The following is a 20,491-nucleotide window of genomic DNA, read 5'->3' as shown; positions in this document are numbered from 1 at the left end:
GTCTAAGTCGGCCAGAGATTACCAACACCGAACGCTTGGCTCCCTGTCAGTCTGAATCCCGGGGACCCATTTTCCAAGCAGAAGGAAGATTGGATGCCTCGATTCTCATTGGTCTGAGTCCCTGAACAGTGGCTGGGCCCCTGTGTCGGTGTCGGTCAGGGACCCACAGTGCACAACAGGGGGCATGTCTCGGCATGTGGCCCCTGGTCGATTGCGGGCTTTGTTTGAGGTTCGGAGACATGTCAGAGGCCCCATCGGCACCAAAGATCAAGCGCCCGATGAGAGTCGGGCCCGGTCCCCCACCCGAAACGCCGTGATCAAAAATTTCAGTCAGAGCGCTTTTGTTAGGGCTTTCTTATTAAGGCTCTCTTTTTCTATTTTTATAGGGTCTCGATGCGGAGCTAAACAGTCGGCTCCGTGTGCGCCTGAGCCCTTGAGACCTATTTCCCAAGCAGGAATGAGGTCGTGGCCCGCAATGTGCAATGTTCGGAGTCGCTGGCACAACGAGGGGCTCCTGTGTCGGTCAGGAGTCATAGTACCTAACAGGGGTCGTGTGGCGGCAAGTGGCCCTATTCGGTCGAGAGCGGTGCTTGAGGGGGGGGGGGGGGGGAAGACAAGGGGCCGAAGAGTCTCTCGAGACCAAAGATCACGGGCCTGATTGGAAAGCTGAACGGCCCAAAGGGCTGGCTCTAGGCCACGTTAAGGAACCCGCCCGTAGGGTCGTGATCTCAGATATCAGTCAGGGGTCTCTTGCACCGATTGGGGACCCCTGAGACAGATATTCCTCCGTTTTAACCGCGAATCACCAACACGGATCAGTCGGCGCCGTGCTGGTCTCAGCTCTGAGAGCCATTTTGAAACAGGCCATGGCTGAGTCCACGATCTACATTTGTTCGTGATTACATTAATGCGGCACTCCCATATCGACCAGGGGCCCACAGTGCCTGACAGGGTATTCCGTGTCAACAAGGGGCCCCGAGTCGGTCAAAGGAAGATTTGCTCAGCAGGGACGGGGACGGGATCCCGAGTGACAGAGGGCCTCTTGCGCTGGTCTGACCCTCTGGCAATGAAAGGAAGCATGACAGCTTAGGACGATTGTTCACTTTGAGGCGGTGTCACAGTCCTGTGCCAGTCAGGGTTCCCAGGACCGAATGGTGGGCCCTCGAACCCAACTTCAGCATGGGTTTGTTAAGCCCAACTGGAGCTTGTGTATCAACTATTGGACCACCTGAGGCCATTAGAGATCCTATTGCATCAACGGGGGTTCCTAAGTCTATCCAGGGTCAACTGCGCGGGTCAGAAGGTCTGAAGGTCTGAGGCCTTTTACTGTACGGGGGCCCTCCGTCAGCCATGTGCCCCTCCCTTGCCAATACTCTGGCTGCGCGCCTAGCTGTGTGATCATCATGCTAGGTCAAGGGCCTAAGTATTGCGGAAAACAACATTTTACAGCTTTGCATGCCCATATTTACTAAATCCTGCCCTGTAGTGACATGAAACTGAAACAGGCGTGTTTTGTGTTGATTTTTTGGCGCAATGATGAGTAGTCTCACTTTCTTTAGCATATGTTTATGTACATATGTCATGTATGGCTCCGTTCATGTAGCAGTGTCAGCCCGCATGCGTGGTCCACGGAATCGTCGGCTGCCGTCCGCCGCCAGCGCCGGTCTTAGATTGCCGTCCAGTGTACCACAGCCAGTAAAACACGGGGACGCCATATGTGGAGTGATAATGATGACGCTGGTCAGTGCTGGGTGGAAAGAGAAGGCGGGGGTAAGGGCGCACAAGAGCCGAGGCATGTCTGTCAAGGTCAAGGTCAGCCCACACTCAGCCACCGTAGGCCCGAAAAGCGTCCTTTCCAAAAACTCTCGAAATGTGATATGTTAAGGGTCCGGATGAGGTGAACACAACGATGCACACCAATGCGCGGGGAATACAGAAACTTGGCTCTCATCGTCAATTCCACAAAATTCATTTCCGGCTAGTCAATATTCACCAAATCAGACATGTCAAATATTCAAGATCATCGTCTTTGTCCAATTTAGTTGGTAGTATGTCGGGATTAAAAAAAAGAAATTCAGCAACATTAGAATGAAGCCAACTTTCATCTCAGACAAACCTCTGAAGTCACCAATAAATTTCTCACCAATAAACTGAAGGTGATATATCTCACTAAAAATAACATCCTACCGAATGCAATCTCACATCTCAAACGGGTCGACATGACAAGCTGATTCCAAATCTAGGCCTTGTTTTCTATCCTCATTTCTGGTTCCGGAGTTAGAGTTATGCGAAATCAGTTTCCATCCGTTTTATTCCCCATGGAGGTTAACACGCGAGTCAATAGGGCTGATTTCGTCGGCCCATAAGATTTCCCCGATTTTCAGATTAAATGTATCTATACATCTGACACATCAGTTTCCATTTAAAACGGGCCAGGAAGAAAACGTGTTCAGAAGATGAGATACTTTATCCAAAATCGCATCTCGCCGAACACATGACGACCTGATTCCAAATCTCAGCTCCGTCTTCTATTTTCCTTTCTGGTTCCAGAGTAACAGTGATGCGAAATCAGGTCTTCACCTGATGCGTCATTTCCCATACAGATACTCTATTTCCCATAATCTGAAAATCAGTGAAATCGCAAGGAGCCGCCGAAATCAGGCCCATTGACTCGCATGCTAACTCCATGGAAGGTGGACATGGATGTGCTTATCTCTACGGAAAGTAAAGCATTAGGTAAAAATATGATTTTGCACCACTGTAACACTGGAACAAAACGTGCGGATAGAAAAAAAAGCCCCGATTTGGAATCAGGCTGTCATGCCGAGTCTTTTCAGCGGCGACTAATATGCATCATATTAACATCCCCGGCCTAATATGCATGGAAACAAATTTGTCGCATACCCGGCATAAGTTTACCTAAAAATAATCCGCCACTTATAGCCGACCGTCGGCTCAGCGTGGGCAGAAGCGTGGCTGAGGTGAAGAGTTGGCTTTGTTCTAATATTGAATTTCTGACTTATTCGAAGAATCCTGACACACCGCTCACTAAATTGGATAAAGGCGATAGTTTTGAATATATGACGTGCCTGATTTGGTGAATATTGACCGAGGGGAAGTGATCTTTATAAAACTAACTATTAAAAGCCAAACTCTTGTGTTCCCCGCGCATGGAAGTGTATCCATGTGTTCAACTCATGCAGATCCTTCAAAATCGTACATATCACATATCGAGTGTTTTTGAAGGGGCCGCTTGCTTGGGCAGACCCTGGGCTGAGCGTGGGCTGTCTTGACACACGTGAGCCGAGTTGAGGTTCATGTTGTCATTGGGGAAGGCTATAGGAAATAACGCTCCTCGATTTATGCTAGCGGATTTCCTTTAGCCCACGCTCACCTTGTGGTGCGTTATTCTGTCATATCCCATTTTTTTCTGGTCAGTACTTTCTGTCATCTCCAGCCCAGTCCTGAATCTGCACTGTCGTCTTTTTCCCCAATGACGTCACGAAACATTAAGTAGATGAGAACTAAAATCGTTGGACGATACTGTCCTCCTTACACGGCCTTGTGCGTATCGATATGGGAGTTTAGTTTGTTGTGTGGATGTGTGGGGTGGGGAACCGAAAGTAAGGGACCGGAGCCAGCGGGGAAAAGGAGCTGGACCGTGGAAAATACACCGTATAGCAGTCTCCAGTTTTAAGCTAAATACGTTGAACGAATGAGTATTTTTCGGGGCTGCTCGGCGTGCTGCTTTTGTGAACAGTGGATGCCAATTTAGGTGTGGATTAATGCGGCCTGCCACTGGCAGTTCTGGACATTCAGGTATGCAGTAGTTAGACAATCTGAATGATAAAGCTATTTTGATCTACTTACATCGCTGTCAACTTATGGAAAGACAATAACTTAAGGTAAGTAACCTACTTGCATGTGAAAGTCAAGAAAAGGTAGGTGTGGCATTCCTCTTTGATTGTGTTGGTGCACAGTTCCCAACGCATATCATCAGTGTGGGACAGGCACCATGACAAGCCTGAGGAGTGCAGTCCCATTTCATGCCCAGTTTGCAATGTAAACTAGCATTTTGATGTGCATGTTTGCTCCCAATGTTGGTTCATAGTTGAATTTCAGTCATCAAATGTAAGTACAATTTAAAAGACAGTAGCTTACAAGCTTTTTCATATCCAATTGATGATGTGATGTTGTTCTTAAGGGTTTTGCTTTTGGATAACAATGTAATAACATTGGTAACCTCTGCCGCACCAACACCACTTGACTGTGCTGTCATCTCAGCATTTGAGTATGGGGAATGTGAGGCTGTTCTGATGTAAACCTGCCCCAGCTAAGTTTGTTCTTTGTGTAGTAAATCAGATAATTGTATGATCATGTAATGAAATTAGTACCTGTATGCAAGAATATAAGTAGGTTATGGGTGCCATATGACCAACATAGTCAGTGTGCCCCAAAGCCCAAATCATCATCATGCAAGAATATGCAAAACAGATAAAAAACATTAGTTGTAATATGTTACTCTACCCAACACTTATTGAGAATTAGTATGTAAAATCCTGAAGGTCCTTTTCTTGCCAGCCTCATGTGCTTGAGTCTGGCTTTGTCTTGGACTGAGGTGTGGTATATATTGCAACATATATCCATAAAAGCAAAAATATGGACAAAAATATGTGAATATGCCATACCTGTCATTCTCTTGGCAATGGTCAGTGTGTGATCCAGCCCATTATATTTGCTTTTTTGTCATTGGTAGTTTCATGAATTTGTGTTTGGTAAATAACTATCATTTGTTTTGGCCAGTAGCAATCACTACAATACTTTTTGGCACACTCCTCATAGCTCAACTTGCTAGTCAGCTAATATTGCTGCATGTGTGTTGGTGGCTGTCAGCATGGCAGTTTTGTAATTTTAGTTTAAGTTAGGATGATATGATGTGTCATGTCATGATACAACACTGTTATGATAACCAATGATATATTAAATGTTTTGGGAGTTGCTGTCTTATAAAGACAGCCTTATTCAGGAAGTGTCATAAATGACCACTGTGCCTACAGTGTTCACTAAAGTAAGTTTGTTTGACAAACTAGGGAAGTTATTAAAGATAAAGTATATTTTATGTTAACAAAGCTCTACACCTCAGCAAGCTGCAAAAGTGTCTAGAAAGATAGCCACAACAAACAGCAACTCTGCCCAGACATGTATTGCTGCACCAAGTGCACCACATTGTTCAGTGGTTCTGAAGACTACAAACATCAAATGAAAAAGATTCAAAACAGTTAAATCTCTTCAGTATGTAGAAAGTTTGCAGTGGTGCTTTAGATAACTGCTATGGCATTTTCCAGATTCTGAGAACTGGCAGTAATTTGGGATATGAGCTCCACATCTTTAGCTCTCTTTCAAGACCTAGATTCCCACCACAAAGTGTGGATTGATTGATATCCACTTACACTACATGTCTGCAGCTTGCATTAGATAGTATATGTTTATATGTGTATATATTTGTGTCTATGAATGAATAAATGATGTATAGGTAGGCATCTATTTATATCATGTAAGTCAGGTATGCTGCTAAGGGTTCTGCAAATTCGTGATGGAAAGGTAGAAACTTCTCTGAAAAGGCCTCTCTCTTGTCATGAAGTGCTGGGACCAACCATTGAATCAGGTCATGTAGCTCTTGATGAAAGCATCACATGTTTTTGAACCAGTCCAGGCATAAACATATTTTATCATGTTCAAATGTCCTTTGTGCTGATGTTTTGAGGAGTGTATCATCAGGGATGAAATGCCTGAGTGAGGAGCATGCTTTACTTCCACTTGGGAGGTATGGGTTTGGTTCTCAACTGGCACCTGAGCCAGTGAGGAGCATGCTTTACTTCCACTTGGGAGGTATGGGTTTGGTTCTCAACTGGCACCTGAGCCAGTGAGGAGCATGCTTTACTTCCACTTGGGAGGTATGGGTTTGGTTCTCAACTGGCACCTGAGCCTCAATCATTGTAATGAAAAGCATCTAATAAAGGGATGCACAAAGACATACGCAACCTGTAAAAATGCATGTGTACTACTCTGTGTTGGGTATCAACAAAATAAACACCAAATGAGATTCCTCAGTCCAAGGATAATTGTATTTGTCCAAAAACATGCTGGATTTGGGGGACTTCATGTGGATGTGCTTGTGTAGATCTGACATTGTCTGGCAATCTAGCTGTCTCAGCTCATGGCCTGATGCAAAGATAAAACATTTCTGGATGGGGTCTGGCCCACCAAAATGAAAGTGTTCTTGTCTGTGTCCAGCAACTTTCAAATCAGTAGCAATGCACTGAAGCACATGCAAATGTTTGAGAAAAACAATATTCATCACTAGATGTGGGGACAAGGCCACATTCAGCTTCAGCTTTCGAAAGTTCTAGCTTCTGTGCATTGACTTCTAGGTTTTGGTGCAGCATCAGCTGTGAGCAATTTTCTAGGGCTAACATTGGCTCCAGATTCGTGGCGTTTGTGAAGGGAGTGTTCCATATTTGGAGGAGATTTCAAAAGCATGCTGTAGTGAAACAGCAGGACCAATTAGTCTTATAATAACACTGGGTAGTGCCACGGCAGCTCTAGCGTCGGCAAAGCATAAAAGGGTCTCAGTGTTAATTGTTTTCTAGGTTAAATTACACCGTTTTTGGTTTGAGCGTCCGTCCGCCCATGCACCCGTGCGTGGTGGGTTGGGTTTGGTTTGCTCTGTGTGCTCGCCGTGCGCCTCTGACTGGGATGTCCCGTGGCGTGTGGCAGCAGCCACGCCTAAGTTCAGGTGGCATTAGAGGGCAGGATAGGTCGTGCCAATAATTGAGGCACTTTTTTCGTTTCGCACCACAATTTGCCGTTCACCCGGACTTCCACGGTCCCCGGCGGGGTCGGTGCTCACGCAACAAGCACTGCTTAGCGCTGGCATTCAGTTCAGAGCGTGGGTGACGATTTGTGCTCTTTTTTGAGGGCCCTAACCTCACCCTGTTGAGTCCCCCTTCCCTCCGATGTTGGCTTGCTCCCTCCCAATGTTTTGGCTGGAATGCCACCGTAGGTTAGGTAGAAGTTCACCAACATACCAAGACTATCTTCTGTGATCTATCTGCATAGTGGCGTCACCTTGGAGGATCCAGCGGGTTAGCTTGATCCCCGCAACTACAAAATGATTCCTTAAATGATTGGTGACCTAAGATAATGGGGGGAGGGGGGTATTCCCTTTCAGGTACGCCGTGCTTTTTTCCCCGCCAAAACGTAGCTCCAGGCGCCTTTTCCCATAACCTGGATAGACCATTGACACCACTGATTCACAGGTCTCGTAAAGACTTTGCCCAGCGACGTTGTGTCTGCTACACGTGGAAGACTATGAGACTAACATTGTTTTACTTGAAATCCGAAGTTCTGTGCTGTACTGAAAAAAACGGACAACAGAATATTAGTTTCGGTGGGGCATCGTTAGTTCGAAATACAGGTTCAGCTGTGAAATGGGACACACAATACACCAAACAGAAAACGAGCATTTTGCTGGGACAGATTTTGAATGGGAAACTGCTGAAAATGGTTTGTCGCTTTCACTCCGAACTACCATCTCATAACTATAACATCTCATAACTGTGACATCTCATAACTCTAGCATCTCATAACTGTAATGAAGTTCCAACGGACTTATTCTGCTCCGGGCCCTTATCGGAATAGCACGCAAGGAGCTTTACCGCGCCATGTAACCGCACGGCTCCTGGCTGTCCTGTAACCGAGCTGACATTACCAAGCCAGCGACTTAATAGCCCTTTTCTGCGGGCCATATATGAACAGTTGTTCTGGAAGGCGAAACCTCCACCATACGTTTTGGCACATCACGAAGGTGGTCAGCATAAATTTGGTCAGCGTTGGTATTGTTTTTACACATCTTAACACTGTCATTTGCCCTTCATAATGACTCATGTTGCTGAGGTTAAATGCCTTTATAAATGATACAAAAATGAATGGTAATAAATAAAAACTAAAAGTGAACAAATACACTGCCTTTCATTGAAACAAGGTGGGTTAAATCCGGTAAAAGGGTTATTCAGGCCTTCTGTCGACCCTTGTCTCAGAGATCTATCTAGTCAAAGGGCTCAAACGAAATCTTGAAAACGAAGTGCAGACTTGTATTGAGCTTGCGCCCAAAGTTCCTGTTTTGCTTTGATAATTGCAAAAGTGAGGTGCGTGAAGCTGTGAGTGGCATAAACAAGCGAAACCAAAACGAACTCGATTCTGCCTGTTATGTGATATATTTATGTCTTCATCGAATGCATGTAGTCTTCGCAGGAATACAGTAACGTGTTGACCCTGAGGCCGATCATGTGCAGGACCGTTGTCCAGGGATGACACGTGGTCCAATACTGAAGGGTGGTGCCACCGTCCGACGAATGGAAGGTGCGCGACGGGAGACATCGGAGGCCCCTGGTCACCTGGCTACCGTGCGGGAACCGGGGCGCCGTGTCGCCGGCGCAGCCTGCCCGCTCAGTACCGGTGCACGGTGTCAATGTCAGGCTGACATGCCAGTAGTACTATGATGTAGTGGGACACTACTGGCGAGAGCAGATGTGACGCGAGCGGCGCCACGCAGTCGCCACACCAGCCGAGTGGTGTGATGGATCCGAGCCAGCCGGCGGTGCGGGCCCCCCTGCATCGGAGCCGGCTGGTGCCCGGGTGCCGCTCCCAGCCTCGATCGCCGACTTCCGGCGGACAGACTCCCACCGCCGGCGGCCGCTTCGGTTGGTGCCCTGGCCGACCGGCGGCGATCGCTCCCCCCCCCCCCTTCCCCTGTCCCTGTTACAATCGTTGCGTGGGAGACAATTCGGGACAGCCCACCATTGTGAGTGGGTTGTGAGACGAGGTGAGGCTGGATTTCAGCGCGCGTGGACGTGCTATCGGGCCCGGGCGTTGCCAGTAACTCGGCACTGGATGGCGTCCAAACATCCCTTGCATCACATAAATCGTCAGTGTTGTTCCGGCTCGCTCGCCACCACCTTTCTCCACGGGGGACTAGCCGCTCCTGATTCTTGCGGAGCACGTGCTGCGAAATGTGAAGGGAATTCGTTTCGCAGTTCTGACACATTTCCGGTTGCGTGGTGGAACGTCGCGAATGGCAGCGTTGTCTACGAGTCCCAAATACCAAACGTTCACCATGGGGTGTGTCCCTAACTCTACCGCTCGATGTGGATGCGGCCAGGATTTTCAGCACCTTAAACAGTCCTGCCTGACCGCTGTATGCTGATGCCCCGGGCTTCAAGACGAGATAAATGCTTGCAAACCGACTGGAGGCGTGGGGACTTGCAAAAAAGTGGAGGGCTGAAATCCGTCTTGAGCTGTCCTTTTTTGCATTAGTCCCCAAATGCAGCAAACCTTGCAGAGAGTGGCAGGGGCATGGCCCGCAGCCTCCGTCGCTCTTTATTTGTACGTCTGAGAATAGCGTTCCCGGGTAGTTGCGTCCACCAGTAACAGATCAATGGTCGCTCCGGCATGTCACGTAAGAACAACTGCATGTAGGGCATCCACGCTTCATGGCGGCGGTCGTTATCACCACCCAATTAGTTACGTGGAAATACCAAAGACCATAGCGCGCCTGCGCGCCTTTAATCTCGAAGGCGAATTGTGCGAAGTGTGTTTTAATCGTTTGTGAACTGATTCGTTTCGATCTTTGGGAATGCTTAAAGTTGTAAAACGATGCGATAAGTGATCGAAGTAAGACCTGTAATGAGTTTTACAATGCGCGAGATCGCGTGCTGTGGTGCGTCTGCTCGCGGCGTGTACGCAGCGTTCCTGCGTTTCCCTCCCGCCAGTCCGACCACGTCTCTGCTCGCCCGCCACGGCCTCCTCACTAACGCGCCAGCGTGGGAACTGGCCTTCGCCGGAAACGGACGATTAGTACACGGCCGTCGCCTGGCCGGAGGCGGTATGTCCTCGGTAACCGGCCAACCGCCGGCTGACCCGAGCCGCCCACCTGACGTCAGGGCTGCCGGTCCGGGGCTGACCTGGGCCGCCCACCTGACATCAGGGCTGCCGGTCCGAGGCTGACCCGAGCCGCCCACCTGACGTCAGGGCTGCCGGTCCGAGGCTGACCTGGGCCGCCCACCTGACATCAGGGCTGCCGGTCCGGGGCTGACCCGAGCCGCCCACCTGACGTCAGGGCTGCCGGTCCGGGGCTGACCCGAGTCGCCCAGCTGACGTCAGGGCTGACCCGAGCCGCCCACCTGACGTCAGGGCTGCCGGTCCGGGGCTGACCCGAGTCGCCCAGCTGACTTCAGGGCGCGCCCCGGCCGGCCCTCAGCAGACTCCGAGCTGAGGGCAGCCACCGCGCCCGGCCAGCCGCCTTCACGAGGCAGCACATTACGGGAGCTGGCAGGCAGTAGATCTTGGCCTCTGGCCTCGAAACTTTGTCCAGGATGTTAACCGCGCCGGCTGCTGGAGAAAAGAGGGTTTATTGGGATTAGGATTTGAAGAGGTAGCCATGAAAAGTAATGTTCTTGGCACGTTGGTAGTAAATTTAAACTTCATCAGAAACGTGGTGGTAAACTAGGCAATATAGCTTTCAAGTGTTCATTGTATACATGTTCAGGGATACTTTCCGGGCGTGGTTAATTCTGACTTAAGTGCGCAGGGCTTTAAAAATATGTGGTGCAATTTAAATGATGCTGCCAGCCTGGGTAGCCGGAATGCGCCCTTCTATTACCAGGTTTGGTGGTGGATAGTGAGAATGGTCATTGTGGGGCTGGGCATGTTGGATAGACTCCGAACGTTGAGCTCAAGTTGAACATTTGGGTCGCCGTGGTACCGAGAGAAAACACTCTGCCGGGACAGCAAGTCACGGCGGTGGCCTGTAGCAAGCTTCTTCCATCAATGACTGCTGTATATGACGCATTTTCATGTGTTGTTGAGCTTGTTTTTACCTTCCATCACCCACAAACCGGTAACGAGGAGTGCCCGCTCCTGTCCACCGCTGCGCGCAGAGCCGCACATTAACACCCAAATTGGGAATAGAAAGTTGCAAGGTCACTACGCTCCCTGCTAGCACAAGGAGATATAGTAGGCATACAAGACAGAAGAGCACACAGGGATGCGTATTTTTCAGGTTCGTAGGGGTTATTATGGCGCACACGATTACAGCTCGAAAGTGTGCGAGAGATGAAAGAAGTCGGTGCTAAGTATGTGACCGACAGATCAACATGAAGAATCATGTCATTCTAATGTTGCAAAACTACCTCTGATTTATGGACTTATAGCTTTGCGGCGAGTCAGGGTCCTGGCCTGGTCTGGTCAAATGAGTGCCGGCACGCCTGTCAACGGAAAACCAAGCCAACTTGTTGTCCATAAGGTAAACATAAGGTAAACATAAGGTAATAGGGCTGCCGGCGCAGTCAGGGTGGCCATGGTTGCGCTGAACATATGTCCCGAAGCTACTTTTGCATGCCGCACGCACTGCACAGTTACGCACGCACGCACGCGCACACGCGCGCACGCACACTCACGCACGCACGTACGTACGCACGTACGCACACGTCAGCTTTGACATTTGACCTTAAACTACAGAAGGTGAAAGATAGCATTGACATGCGCCCGGTGGTGCCCGGTTAGATTTCATGTACCAAGCACCCTCACGAAGTTTCAGGCTTTTGAAACCGCCTACCGTTCGGTCTTACAGGTTTTCTTACCGAAATCGCTTTTTGCGTTGCAGTCTCCAGCCTGAATGGGGTCGGAATTTGGTCATAGTTTCATAGCATCGTGCACTGACGCGCGATATATTCTTTCTCCGCTGTGGGCCTGGCCAAACATGCGGGGTTGTCTAGAAATGGTTTTCACGATCTAGAAGTTGAATACGTAAGTAAAGGCCTTGATGAAAATTCAGCGATATATCCGGAAATGCGCTGGTTTGGGGCGCCTGGCCTCCCGCGCTGAAGCATCAGTATGTTGTTGCTCTCCGTCCAAATGCACATGCTTGCGCGATTCAAACGAGAGATGATGTTTGCCATTGGTTTATTTAGGTATTGTTTTCGCGTTGTGTCCAAGTTCCATTGGTTTATTTAGGTATTGTTTTCGTGTTGCATCCAAGTTAAGAACCCGAGTTGAGTGTCCCCAAAACGCACCAGGAAAGACTTGAGTTGAAGCCTGACGGCCGCCGGCGATCGCACCAGGGGCATCATTCGGAGCCAGGCGTCGCCCAGTCCACCTTGTCCGGCGCCATGACAGAGGCTTCATTCAAATTCGCTTTAGCTACGACCGGATTGAAGCGTGCATTTTTTCTGTAGCGTTGGAAGCAGGGCAGACAGGAGAAGAAACGGTCTTTATCAGTGCGGAAAACGGCTAAGAACAAGCGTCTTCCATCGATCCGACGACCGGGAGCTAGCGCGGCTGATGACTGTGGATCTTGGCGCGGCGGTCGTTGATTTCAAAGTTCACAAGCCACGAGTTCACGAATGTATCGGTAGTCTGTGCACAACCCTGTGAAGCCAACACCAAGTTACGACGTGGTTTAGGCAGGGGACTGTAACACCCGGAACATGGTTTTAGCCAATTCCAAAACAAAACACGCGAAAACTGACCGGATTTCCCCCAAAATCGCAAATTTGGTCCGCGTGGTTGTTTACGAAATCTAACCAGGAACTACCGGCGCATGCAAGCATTATTTTTCACCCTCTGTGGGACGCGGTGGGTGGCGATATGTGGCATGCGCTTCAGCCCAGTGCCATTGGGTTCAGAGTGCAGCTGTTAACTGAATTCTGGTGGAGAGGCCATCACCACATCCTTGTCAGAGGACAGGCGCTGCTTGACATTGTTGGCGGGGCGTCGGCCGGACTCCGGTGGCCGGGCGCCGGTCACCGCCGCGCCCCGACCGGTGATTCAGCGCCGGCTCAGTGGGCCAATGTCGGCGGCCGTGTGCCGGTCCGGCGGGACCGGTACCGGCCTGGCCGACCTCGGCCGCTGGGAACGGCGCGGCGCCCGGTCGTACGGCCGCTGTGCCGTTCGGTAGTGTTGGGGCCCGGTGACGCGACCCCGCCAGTCAGCATGCAGTGTGCATCAGAGAGCGACCGGCGGTTTGAGAGACGGCCGCAGCAGCTGCGGCTGTCGGGTGGCCTGCCAGGAACGCTGAACCTCGGCGGCGTAACGAACCGACGCTGCCTGGTGTGTGTGGCGTGGTTAGTTGGCGGCGGTTTGGTCCGCCCGGCTGGAGGCGCCCTCTGACGTCGTTTCCGGTGCGGAGACGTGCCGGCGCCGAGCCAGACATCGGCGCCCCGCTGGCACCGGGCGGGCCCGTCCCCCGTGTTCGCACCGCCGCCGAGCCTTTCTCGGTCCTGGTTGCCAGCGATGGGATCAGAGACTGTGCAACGCGCCGCGCTCCGGCTGCTGTCCGCTGGCCTCTCAAGTTTAAGCTATCGATGACTGGACGGGTAGATCTGGTGGCGGTTTGGTTCCTGTGTTCCGAGAACGCGGGTACGTTTTGTACGGGACAGTGGTAGACCTAACTTCACATGCGAAGTTCATGGCGAGCGTTTTAGGCTAATACGAGTCATTGTTGGAGGTCACAGCCCGGGACTGGCACGCCTTAGGTTAGGTTAGGTTAGGTTCAACCACGGGGTGTGCGTTCGACTAGCCCTGTTGTGTTTTGGTTTCCTTCGCAGCCGGCGCGAAAGATGGCGACCCGGCCATAGTGGTTGAGCGACCGCGCTAGACGATATGTAGTACCTGTGTAGTCAATGAAGCAACCAACGAAGGGAATATATATATATATATATATATATATATATATATATATATATATATATATATATATATATATCACACCAATTAAAATAGGTCGTTTCGAATAAGAAGGTGACGCGGAGCTTCATACAAATTGTCCGAGGGCTTCATAGACATTTAGTCTTTGGACAAAGGCTGGTCTTCCCCAAAACATGAAGTTTCCTTGTTGCTTAGCGGTTTTTTGTGGCTGGCCTGAATGATTTTGATCCGGAATTTACGATTTTGAGACACGCGGGGTGAGAGTAAGGCCCCCAATGAGGTGCAAAGTTTCGCCAGTGGTCAAACAGTAGCAGCTGTTCTATGACAGCAAGCATACACAGCAATGAGAAATCTCCAGCACGGGTGCCTCATGTTGAACCCTCGCGCAGGGCACCGAGCATAGCGTCGAGACGGGCTCGAAACGGGATGCACTGTGCTGAGTCAAGGGAGATGTTACAAACCGCAGGACGTCAGAACTGGCGGGTGTTGACTGGGTTGACTGTCCAGCTGCTTCTCTGTCCTGTTGTTTCTCCTGATCCGGTGCCACCCTGTTGTGCCTTCTGGTCTGGTGCTGCCCTGTTATGTATCCTGCTCGTGTGCTGTCCTGTTATGTATCCTGCTCGGGTGCTGTCCCGGTGTGTATCCTGCTCGGGTGCTGCCCTGCCGCGTATGTTTATCGGGTGTCGTCGTGTTGTTGCAGACATTGCCGGCTGGTCTGGGCGGAGCGATGGCCGGCTGGTGCTCCATCGCTGCCACCTTTCGGCCCGCCGCCAGCTGCCAGTGACACACACCCACCAGCCAGCCGGGCGGTCAGACCATGTCGCACTCGCTGCTGGAGGGCAAGCCCTTTTTCTGCCGCCAGTGGGCGTTCACCAAGATCGCGCAATGTCTGCAGCACAAGCAGAGCAAGCTGGGCGGAGCGCTGGTGGTGGGCGGCATCGGCTCCGGCAAGTCGGCGCTCTGTAGCGAGCTGGTGCGGCCGACTGCCGCCACCGGCCGCCAGCTCTCGCTGCACGCCCGCTTGCTGGGTCACCACTTCTGCCGCGCCGACGATGCCGCCTCGCTGCGCATGGCCGGCTTCATCGGCCGGCTCGTGGAGCAGCTCTCGCGCTCGCCCCTGCTGCCCGGCTACGCCGAGAAGCTGCGCGACCCGGACGTGCAGGAGGTGCTGACGCCCGTGTTCTGCGACCGTCAGCCGGACGAGGCACTGCGGCGCGCCGTGCTCTTCCCACTGCTGGAGCTGGACGAGCCGGCCCAGCCGCTGCTGCTGCTGGTCGACGCCGTGGACGATACGCACCAGGCGGTGGGCGGCGGCGGTGGCCGGTCCGGCAGCCGCAGCCTGGCCGAGCTGCTGGCCAGCCACCAGCACCTGCTGCCGCGCTGGCTGTTGCTTGTGGTCACGGCACGCCGCCACAGCCGCGAGGTTACGCGCCTTTTCGCCGGCTTCAGGAAGGTGGGCGTCGCTGCTAGCGCTGGCACAGAGCACAAATGCGGGGTGGATAAAAACCGCGCGATTCGGCACTCCAGCGCTCTATACTTAGGGCAGTACAACTGGGGCGCCGCATCTGCGACCATAGATCTTGGTACCCTCTTCGAAAGCTCATTCTCTCTTGGGATGGGCACATTTCTCTGCTGATTCTCCGCTGTCGTGATGCGCTAACTGGTTTTGAGCACCTGCGCTGCAACGCCTTCCGGGATCAGCCTCTTCAGTCTCGATATCCGGCTTGGTCCTGTTCAGGAGTCTGGAGTCATGTAGGTCAGTCGTGTCAGAGGCGCGGACGAAAGGCCTGGCAGTCCTCTGTGGACGAGGGTTAAGCTGCATTTTGAGATGGCTCGTTTGGAAGCCATTGGAGGGAGTATGCGCTGATACGCGTCCATCGCACGCACTGTTGCCACGCTAACCTTCCCGCGTTTCCGTTTTCAGATCGTGTTGGACGATCTGCGGAAGGCGAATGTGGTGACGGACCTGCAGCAGTACATCCTGAGCCGGCTCGAGCGGGAGCCGGCGCTGCGACAACACCTCAGCAACGAAACGGCCGAGATGCTCAACCAGCTGCATATCAAGAGCAACGGTTGCCTTCTGTACCTGGAGAAGGTGCTCAACGGCGTGGCCGAGGGCTTCATCCTGCTGCGCGAGGTGCGCGAGATCCCGGGCACGCTCAACGGCCTCTACTTATGGCTCAGCCAGCGGCTCTTCACCAAGAAACACTTCCACAAGGCGCTGCCGGTGCTGAACGTGCTGCTGGCCGCCCTGCGGCCGGTGTCGGAGCAGACCATCTTCGAGTGCGTGCGCCTGAAGCACACGGCCGTGACGCGTGACGACTTCGAGCGCCGGCTGGCCGTGCTGGCGCGTCTCACCGTGATCACGCCGGATGGCGCCAAGCTGCTCTTCCACCACAGCTACGCCGAGTGGCTCACCGATGTCAAGTACTGCACGCAGCGGTTCCTCTGTCGGCGGGACGTGGGCCACGGCATGCTGGCCGCCTGGCTGCTGCGGCGCGCCCGCCAGCTGGCGCCTGACGAGGTGCAGCAGCTGGCGGTCCACCTTGTGCGCATGTCGGCCGAGCCGCCGCGGCCGGCGCCGCTGCCTCTGCTGCTGCTCTGGTCGGGCGCTGAGGTGGAAACGTGCCTGCAGGACGGCCAGCCGGACGACGCGGCGGCGCTGCAGCTGCTGGAGGAGGCCGGCGCCGAGCCGGCGCCCGTCTGCCACGCCTCCGACAGCCGACAGGCCAGTGTCGAGCCGGAGCCAAGGGCAGGGCCCGGACACGGTTCCGAAGCCGACTCGGCCTCGGAGCCCGGACTAGAGTCGGCGTTAGGGTCGGAGCGCGGGCTGGAGTCGGTGTTGGAGTCGGTGTCGGAGCCGGGACTGGAGCTGGTGTCAGGGCTGGCGGCCGAGCCCAGTCCGGAGCCGGAGCCGGACGACGACGGCCAGCTGCTGCAGATGTACCTGACGGAGGGCGAGCCGGCCGACGGCGCGGCCGAGGAGGCGCTGCTGCTGTCGGCCGCGCAGCAGGGCGACAGCAGCCTGGTGACGCTGCTGCTGCGGCGGCGGCGCGTCTCCTGCGAGTGCGTCGACGACGCCGGCCAGTCGCCGCTCACCGTGGCCGCGCGGCATGGCCACGCCGACGTGGTGAGCACCCTGCTGGAGGCGGGCTGTGACGCCGACCGTCCGGACGCCGACGGGTGGACGCCGCTGCGCTCCGCCGCATGGGCCGGCCACACACCTACCGTGCAGCTGCTGCTGACGGCCGGTGCCGCCGTCGACAGCGTGGACGCCGAGCGGAGGACGGCGTTGCGCGCCGCCGCTTGGGCCGGACACGACGACATCGTGTCGGCCCTGCTGGCCGCCGGCGCCGCCGTTAATGGCGACGACCGCGAGGGCCGCACGGCCCTCATCGCCGCCGCTTACATGGGCCACGTGGAGATCGTGCAGCGGCTGTTGGACGGCGGCGCCGACATCAACCATGCCGACGCCGACGGCCGGACGGCGCTCAGCGTAGCAGCGCTCTGCGTGCCCGCCTGCGAGGGCGCCGGCCGCGTGGTGGCGCTGCTGCTGGAGCGCGGCGCCGACGTCAACCACCAGGACAAGGAGGGCATGACGCCGCTGCTGGTGGCAGCCTTCGAGGGGCACAGGTTGGTTCGGACGCCGGCAGGCACGTAGGGACGCGGCGCTGAGGTCAGGCCCCACCGGTGCTCGACCGCCGCCATTTGAACCGCGCTGCGACATGTGAGCTTTAGTGTGCGTACTATGTCGAGATGTGGCTGTGGTGCTTCAAGGCATACAGGCAACTCCATCTACACCACAGGACCATCTCAGTGAATGCGGCGTGTGTGTGTTTGATACTCCTGGCTTAGTGTGGATCATGTGTGCGCGGTTTGTGCATGGATAGGCTCTTGGGCTCACTTTTTCTGGAATGAAATTCAGAGGATGAATTTTATCAGAGTTGAATTTCATGGAAAGCGCTGGAGTTCCAACACTGCTGACCTATGCCCCGTTCCAGGGACGTGTGTGAGCTTCTGCTGGAGGCAGATGCAGACGTGGACCACACGGACGCGGCCGGGCGGTGCGCGCTGTTCGCCGCCGCCTCCATGGGTCACCACCAGGTGGTGCGAGTGCTGCTGTTTTGGGGCTGCTACTGCGACAGCATCGACCCGGAGGGGCGCACAGTGCTGAGCGTGGCCGCTGCGCAGGGCTGCCTGGAGACGGTCCGACTGCTGCTGGACCGCGGTCTGGACGAGGCGCACCGCGACAACTGCGGGTGGACCCCGCTCCACTACGCCGCCTACGAGGGCCAGGCAGACGTGCTGGACGCGCTGCTCGACGCTGGGGCCAAGGTCAACGACGTGGACAACGACGGCAAGCACGCGCTGATTCTGGCGGCGCAGGAGGGCCATGTGTCGGCCTTGGCGGCGCTGGTGGAGCGGGGCGCCGACGTCAACCTGCGCTCGCACGACGGCAAGACGGCGCTGCGCATGGCCGCGCTCGAGCGCCACAAGGACGTGGTGCACTACCTGGTGTGCAACGGTGCCGACCCCAGCTATCGGGACATGGACGGCCGGAGCACGCTTTACCTGCTGGCGCTCGACAACCGCGTCTCGATGGCCGCCTTCCTGCTGGAGAGCGGCGCTGACGTGGAGAGCCGCGACCTGGAGGGGCGCACGGCGCTGCACGTGAGCGCCTGGCAGGGCCACCAGGAGATGGTGCGCCTGCTGCTGCAGCGCGGCGCCGACCCGGACGCCGTCGACGCTGAGCGCCGCACGCCGCTGATCGGCGCCGCCTGGCAAGGTCGGCCGGCCGCGGTGCGCGCGCTTCTGGCGCACGGCGCCACCGTCGACCACACGTGCAGCCAGGGCGCCACGGCGCTCTGCATTGCCTCCCAGGAGGGCCACTTGGAGTGCGTGCGCGTGCTGCTCGACCACTTCGCCGACCCGAATCACTCGGACGTGCACGGCCGCAGTGCTCTGAAGGTAGCACTTAAGGGCCGCCACGAACAGGTAGTGCGGCTGTTGGAGGAGTACGGCGCCACGGGCGCGGCGGCGCCGCCGCCGCTGCCGCCCTGTCACGCGAGCAACAGCAGCACCTCGATGAACTCGTCGTCGACGGCCGAGACGAAGCCGAGCAGCGCTGTACTGTGCGGCTCGTCGCCGACAGGCTCGCCCTCCTCCACCTTCGAGAAGCACCAGTCGTATGTGTCGCTGTGTAACAACTCGCACTCCAAGTCGAGCAGCAACCTGACCAGCTCCACGGGCAAGTCGTCGCAGACGTCGCAGCCGGCGCTGGACGTGTCGCCGTCGCCGTCGGGCGCTGTGCAGGCCGGCGGCAGCCTTTCCTTCACGCAGCAGCTGCAGCAGTGTCGGCGGCGCGGCCGGCGTGCGGCCGCGGCCGAGGCCGACCCGGCGGCGCACAGTCCGGCCGGCGAGCGCCGCTCGGCCCCGGCCAGTCCGCACGCCCACCTGCCGCTCATCTACGCCGACCCGCGCGACTCGCGGCCCGCGCCGGCCGCCGCCGCCGTCCGGCCGCCCGGCCGCCAGTCCGCCTCCGTCCCCTTCACCTTCAACCAGAACGAGCACATGCGCATTATTCTGGGCACTAAGTCGGCATCGGTCGAGAGCAGGCCTCGCCGTGGTCTCGTGGCGGCGGCCAACTCCGGTCTGAAGGCCGGCCTGGGACTGCGCTCCCGCGTGGCCACGCCCACCAAGCCGCGGCCAGCGGTGCTCGGCGCCGACGGCTCGAACGGCTTCCACGTGCGCCGCGAGACGCCGCTATAGTGGCCTGCTGGTAAGCGGCCCCCTCCCGCGCAGCGAGCTGGCGCGAGCGTCTCTGCCCGACGGCCGCGTGTTGTCTCGGACCGACGGCTGGTCTCGGGCCGCCGGCTGTGTCGTGTCTCGGGCCGCCGGCCGTGCGGTGTCTCGGGCCGACGGCTGTGTCTTGTCTCGGGCCGACGGCTGTATGGTGTCTAGGGCCGCCGGCTGTATGGTGTCTCGGGCCGCTGGCTGTGTGGTGTCTCGGGCCGCAGGCTGTATGGTGCCTCGGGCCGCCGGCTGTGTGGTGCCTCGGGCCGCCGGCTGTGTGGTGTTGGGCGCCGGCTGTGTGGTGCCCCGGGCTGACGGCTGTGTGGTGTTGGGCGCCGGCTGTGTGGTGTCTCGGGCCGCCGGCTGTGTCGTGTCTCGGGCCGTCGGCTGTGTGGTGATGGTTTGCAGGCTTGGTACGCGCCGCACCACTGGGGCCCAGCACTTTCCAAAAGAGGGACGATTTGTGGAAAAGGTTTTGCGGTGGCGCGACGTAATTATTTGGAATGTTCTGATCGCTGGATTTGACTCAGTCGTGCGAAACAACAGATGACGGTATTTGTAACCTTGCATCGCTGCAGCATGGTTTGGTGTTATTCGTTGCATTCTTCTGGATAGTATTACTGCCAGACAGAAACTGACGAGCAGGTTGCAGCTCTGGCGGATGGGGCATCCGATGTTTGGGAATAGGCGTAATAAGTGTAAATGTGCATGTGTGATATCTCGTGGTGATGCTTGTTATTTTGACTAACCTGCAATATTTTTGTACGAAGTGTCGTGTTTGGAGCCGTCCGATTACAAGAACATGGTGAAGTTTCTTCGTTCTCGGATTTTTTCCGGTTTGTGTGTAGGCTTAAGTCGTCCTCTTTAGAGTGCATTCACTGATGCTGCACATCGTTGGACTCTGCTGCAGAGTGTGCCGCCAGTTGGACTTGTA

General features: G+C 55.2%; 1 protein-coding gene across 1 annotated transcript; it reads left to right on the top strand.

Annotated features, from left to right (window-relative positions):
* The first annotated feature begins 3,597 nt into the window (after window positions 1–3,597).
* LOC119107373 (ankyrin repeat domain-containing protein 50) lies at window positions 3,598–19,533 on the top strand. Its single transcript, XM_037230806.1, has 6 exons — window positions 3,598–3,905; window positions 14,465–15,217; window positions 15,689–17,397; window positions 17,766–19,103; window positions 19,206–19,263; window positions 19,297–19,533. The coding sequence occupies exons 2-6, from the start codon at window positions 14,582–14,584 to the stop codon at window positions 19,531–19,533; spliced, it is 3,978 nt and encodes a 1,325-aa protein (XP_037086701.1). The 5' UTR covers window positions 3,598–3,905; window positions 14,465–14,581.
* The last annotated feature ends 958 nt before the right edge of the window (window positions 19,534–20,491 follow it).

The sequence above is a fragment of the Pollicipes pollicipes genome, unplaced genomic scaffold (genome assembly GCF_011947565.3).
Source record: "Pollicipes pollicipes isolate AB1234 unplaced genomic scaffold, Ppol_2.1 Scaffold_6686;HRSCAF=7923_pilon_pilon_pilon, whole genome shotgun sequence".
NCBI lineage: Eukaryota > Metazoa > Arthropoda > Thecostraca > Pollicipedomorpha > Pollicipedidae > Pollicipes > Pollicipes pollicipes.
This window is presented reverse-complemented; position numbering and strand designations above follow the sequence as displayed.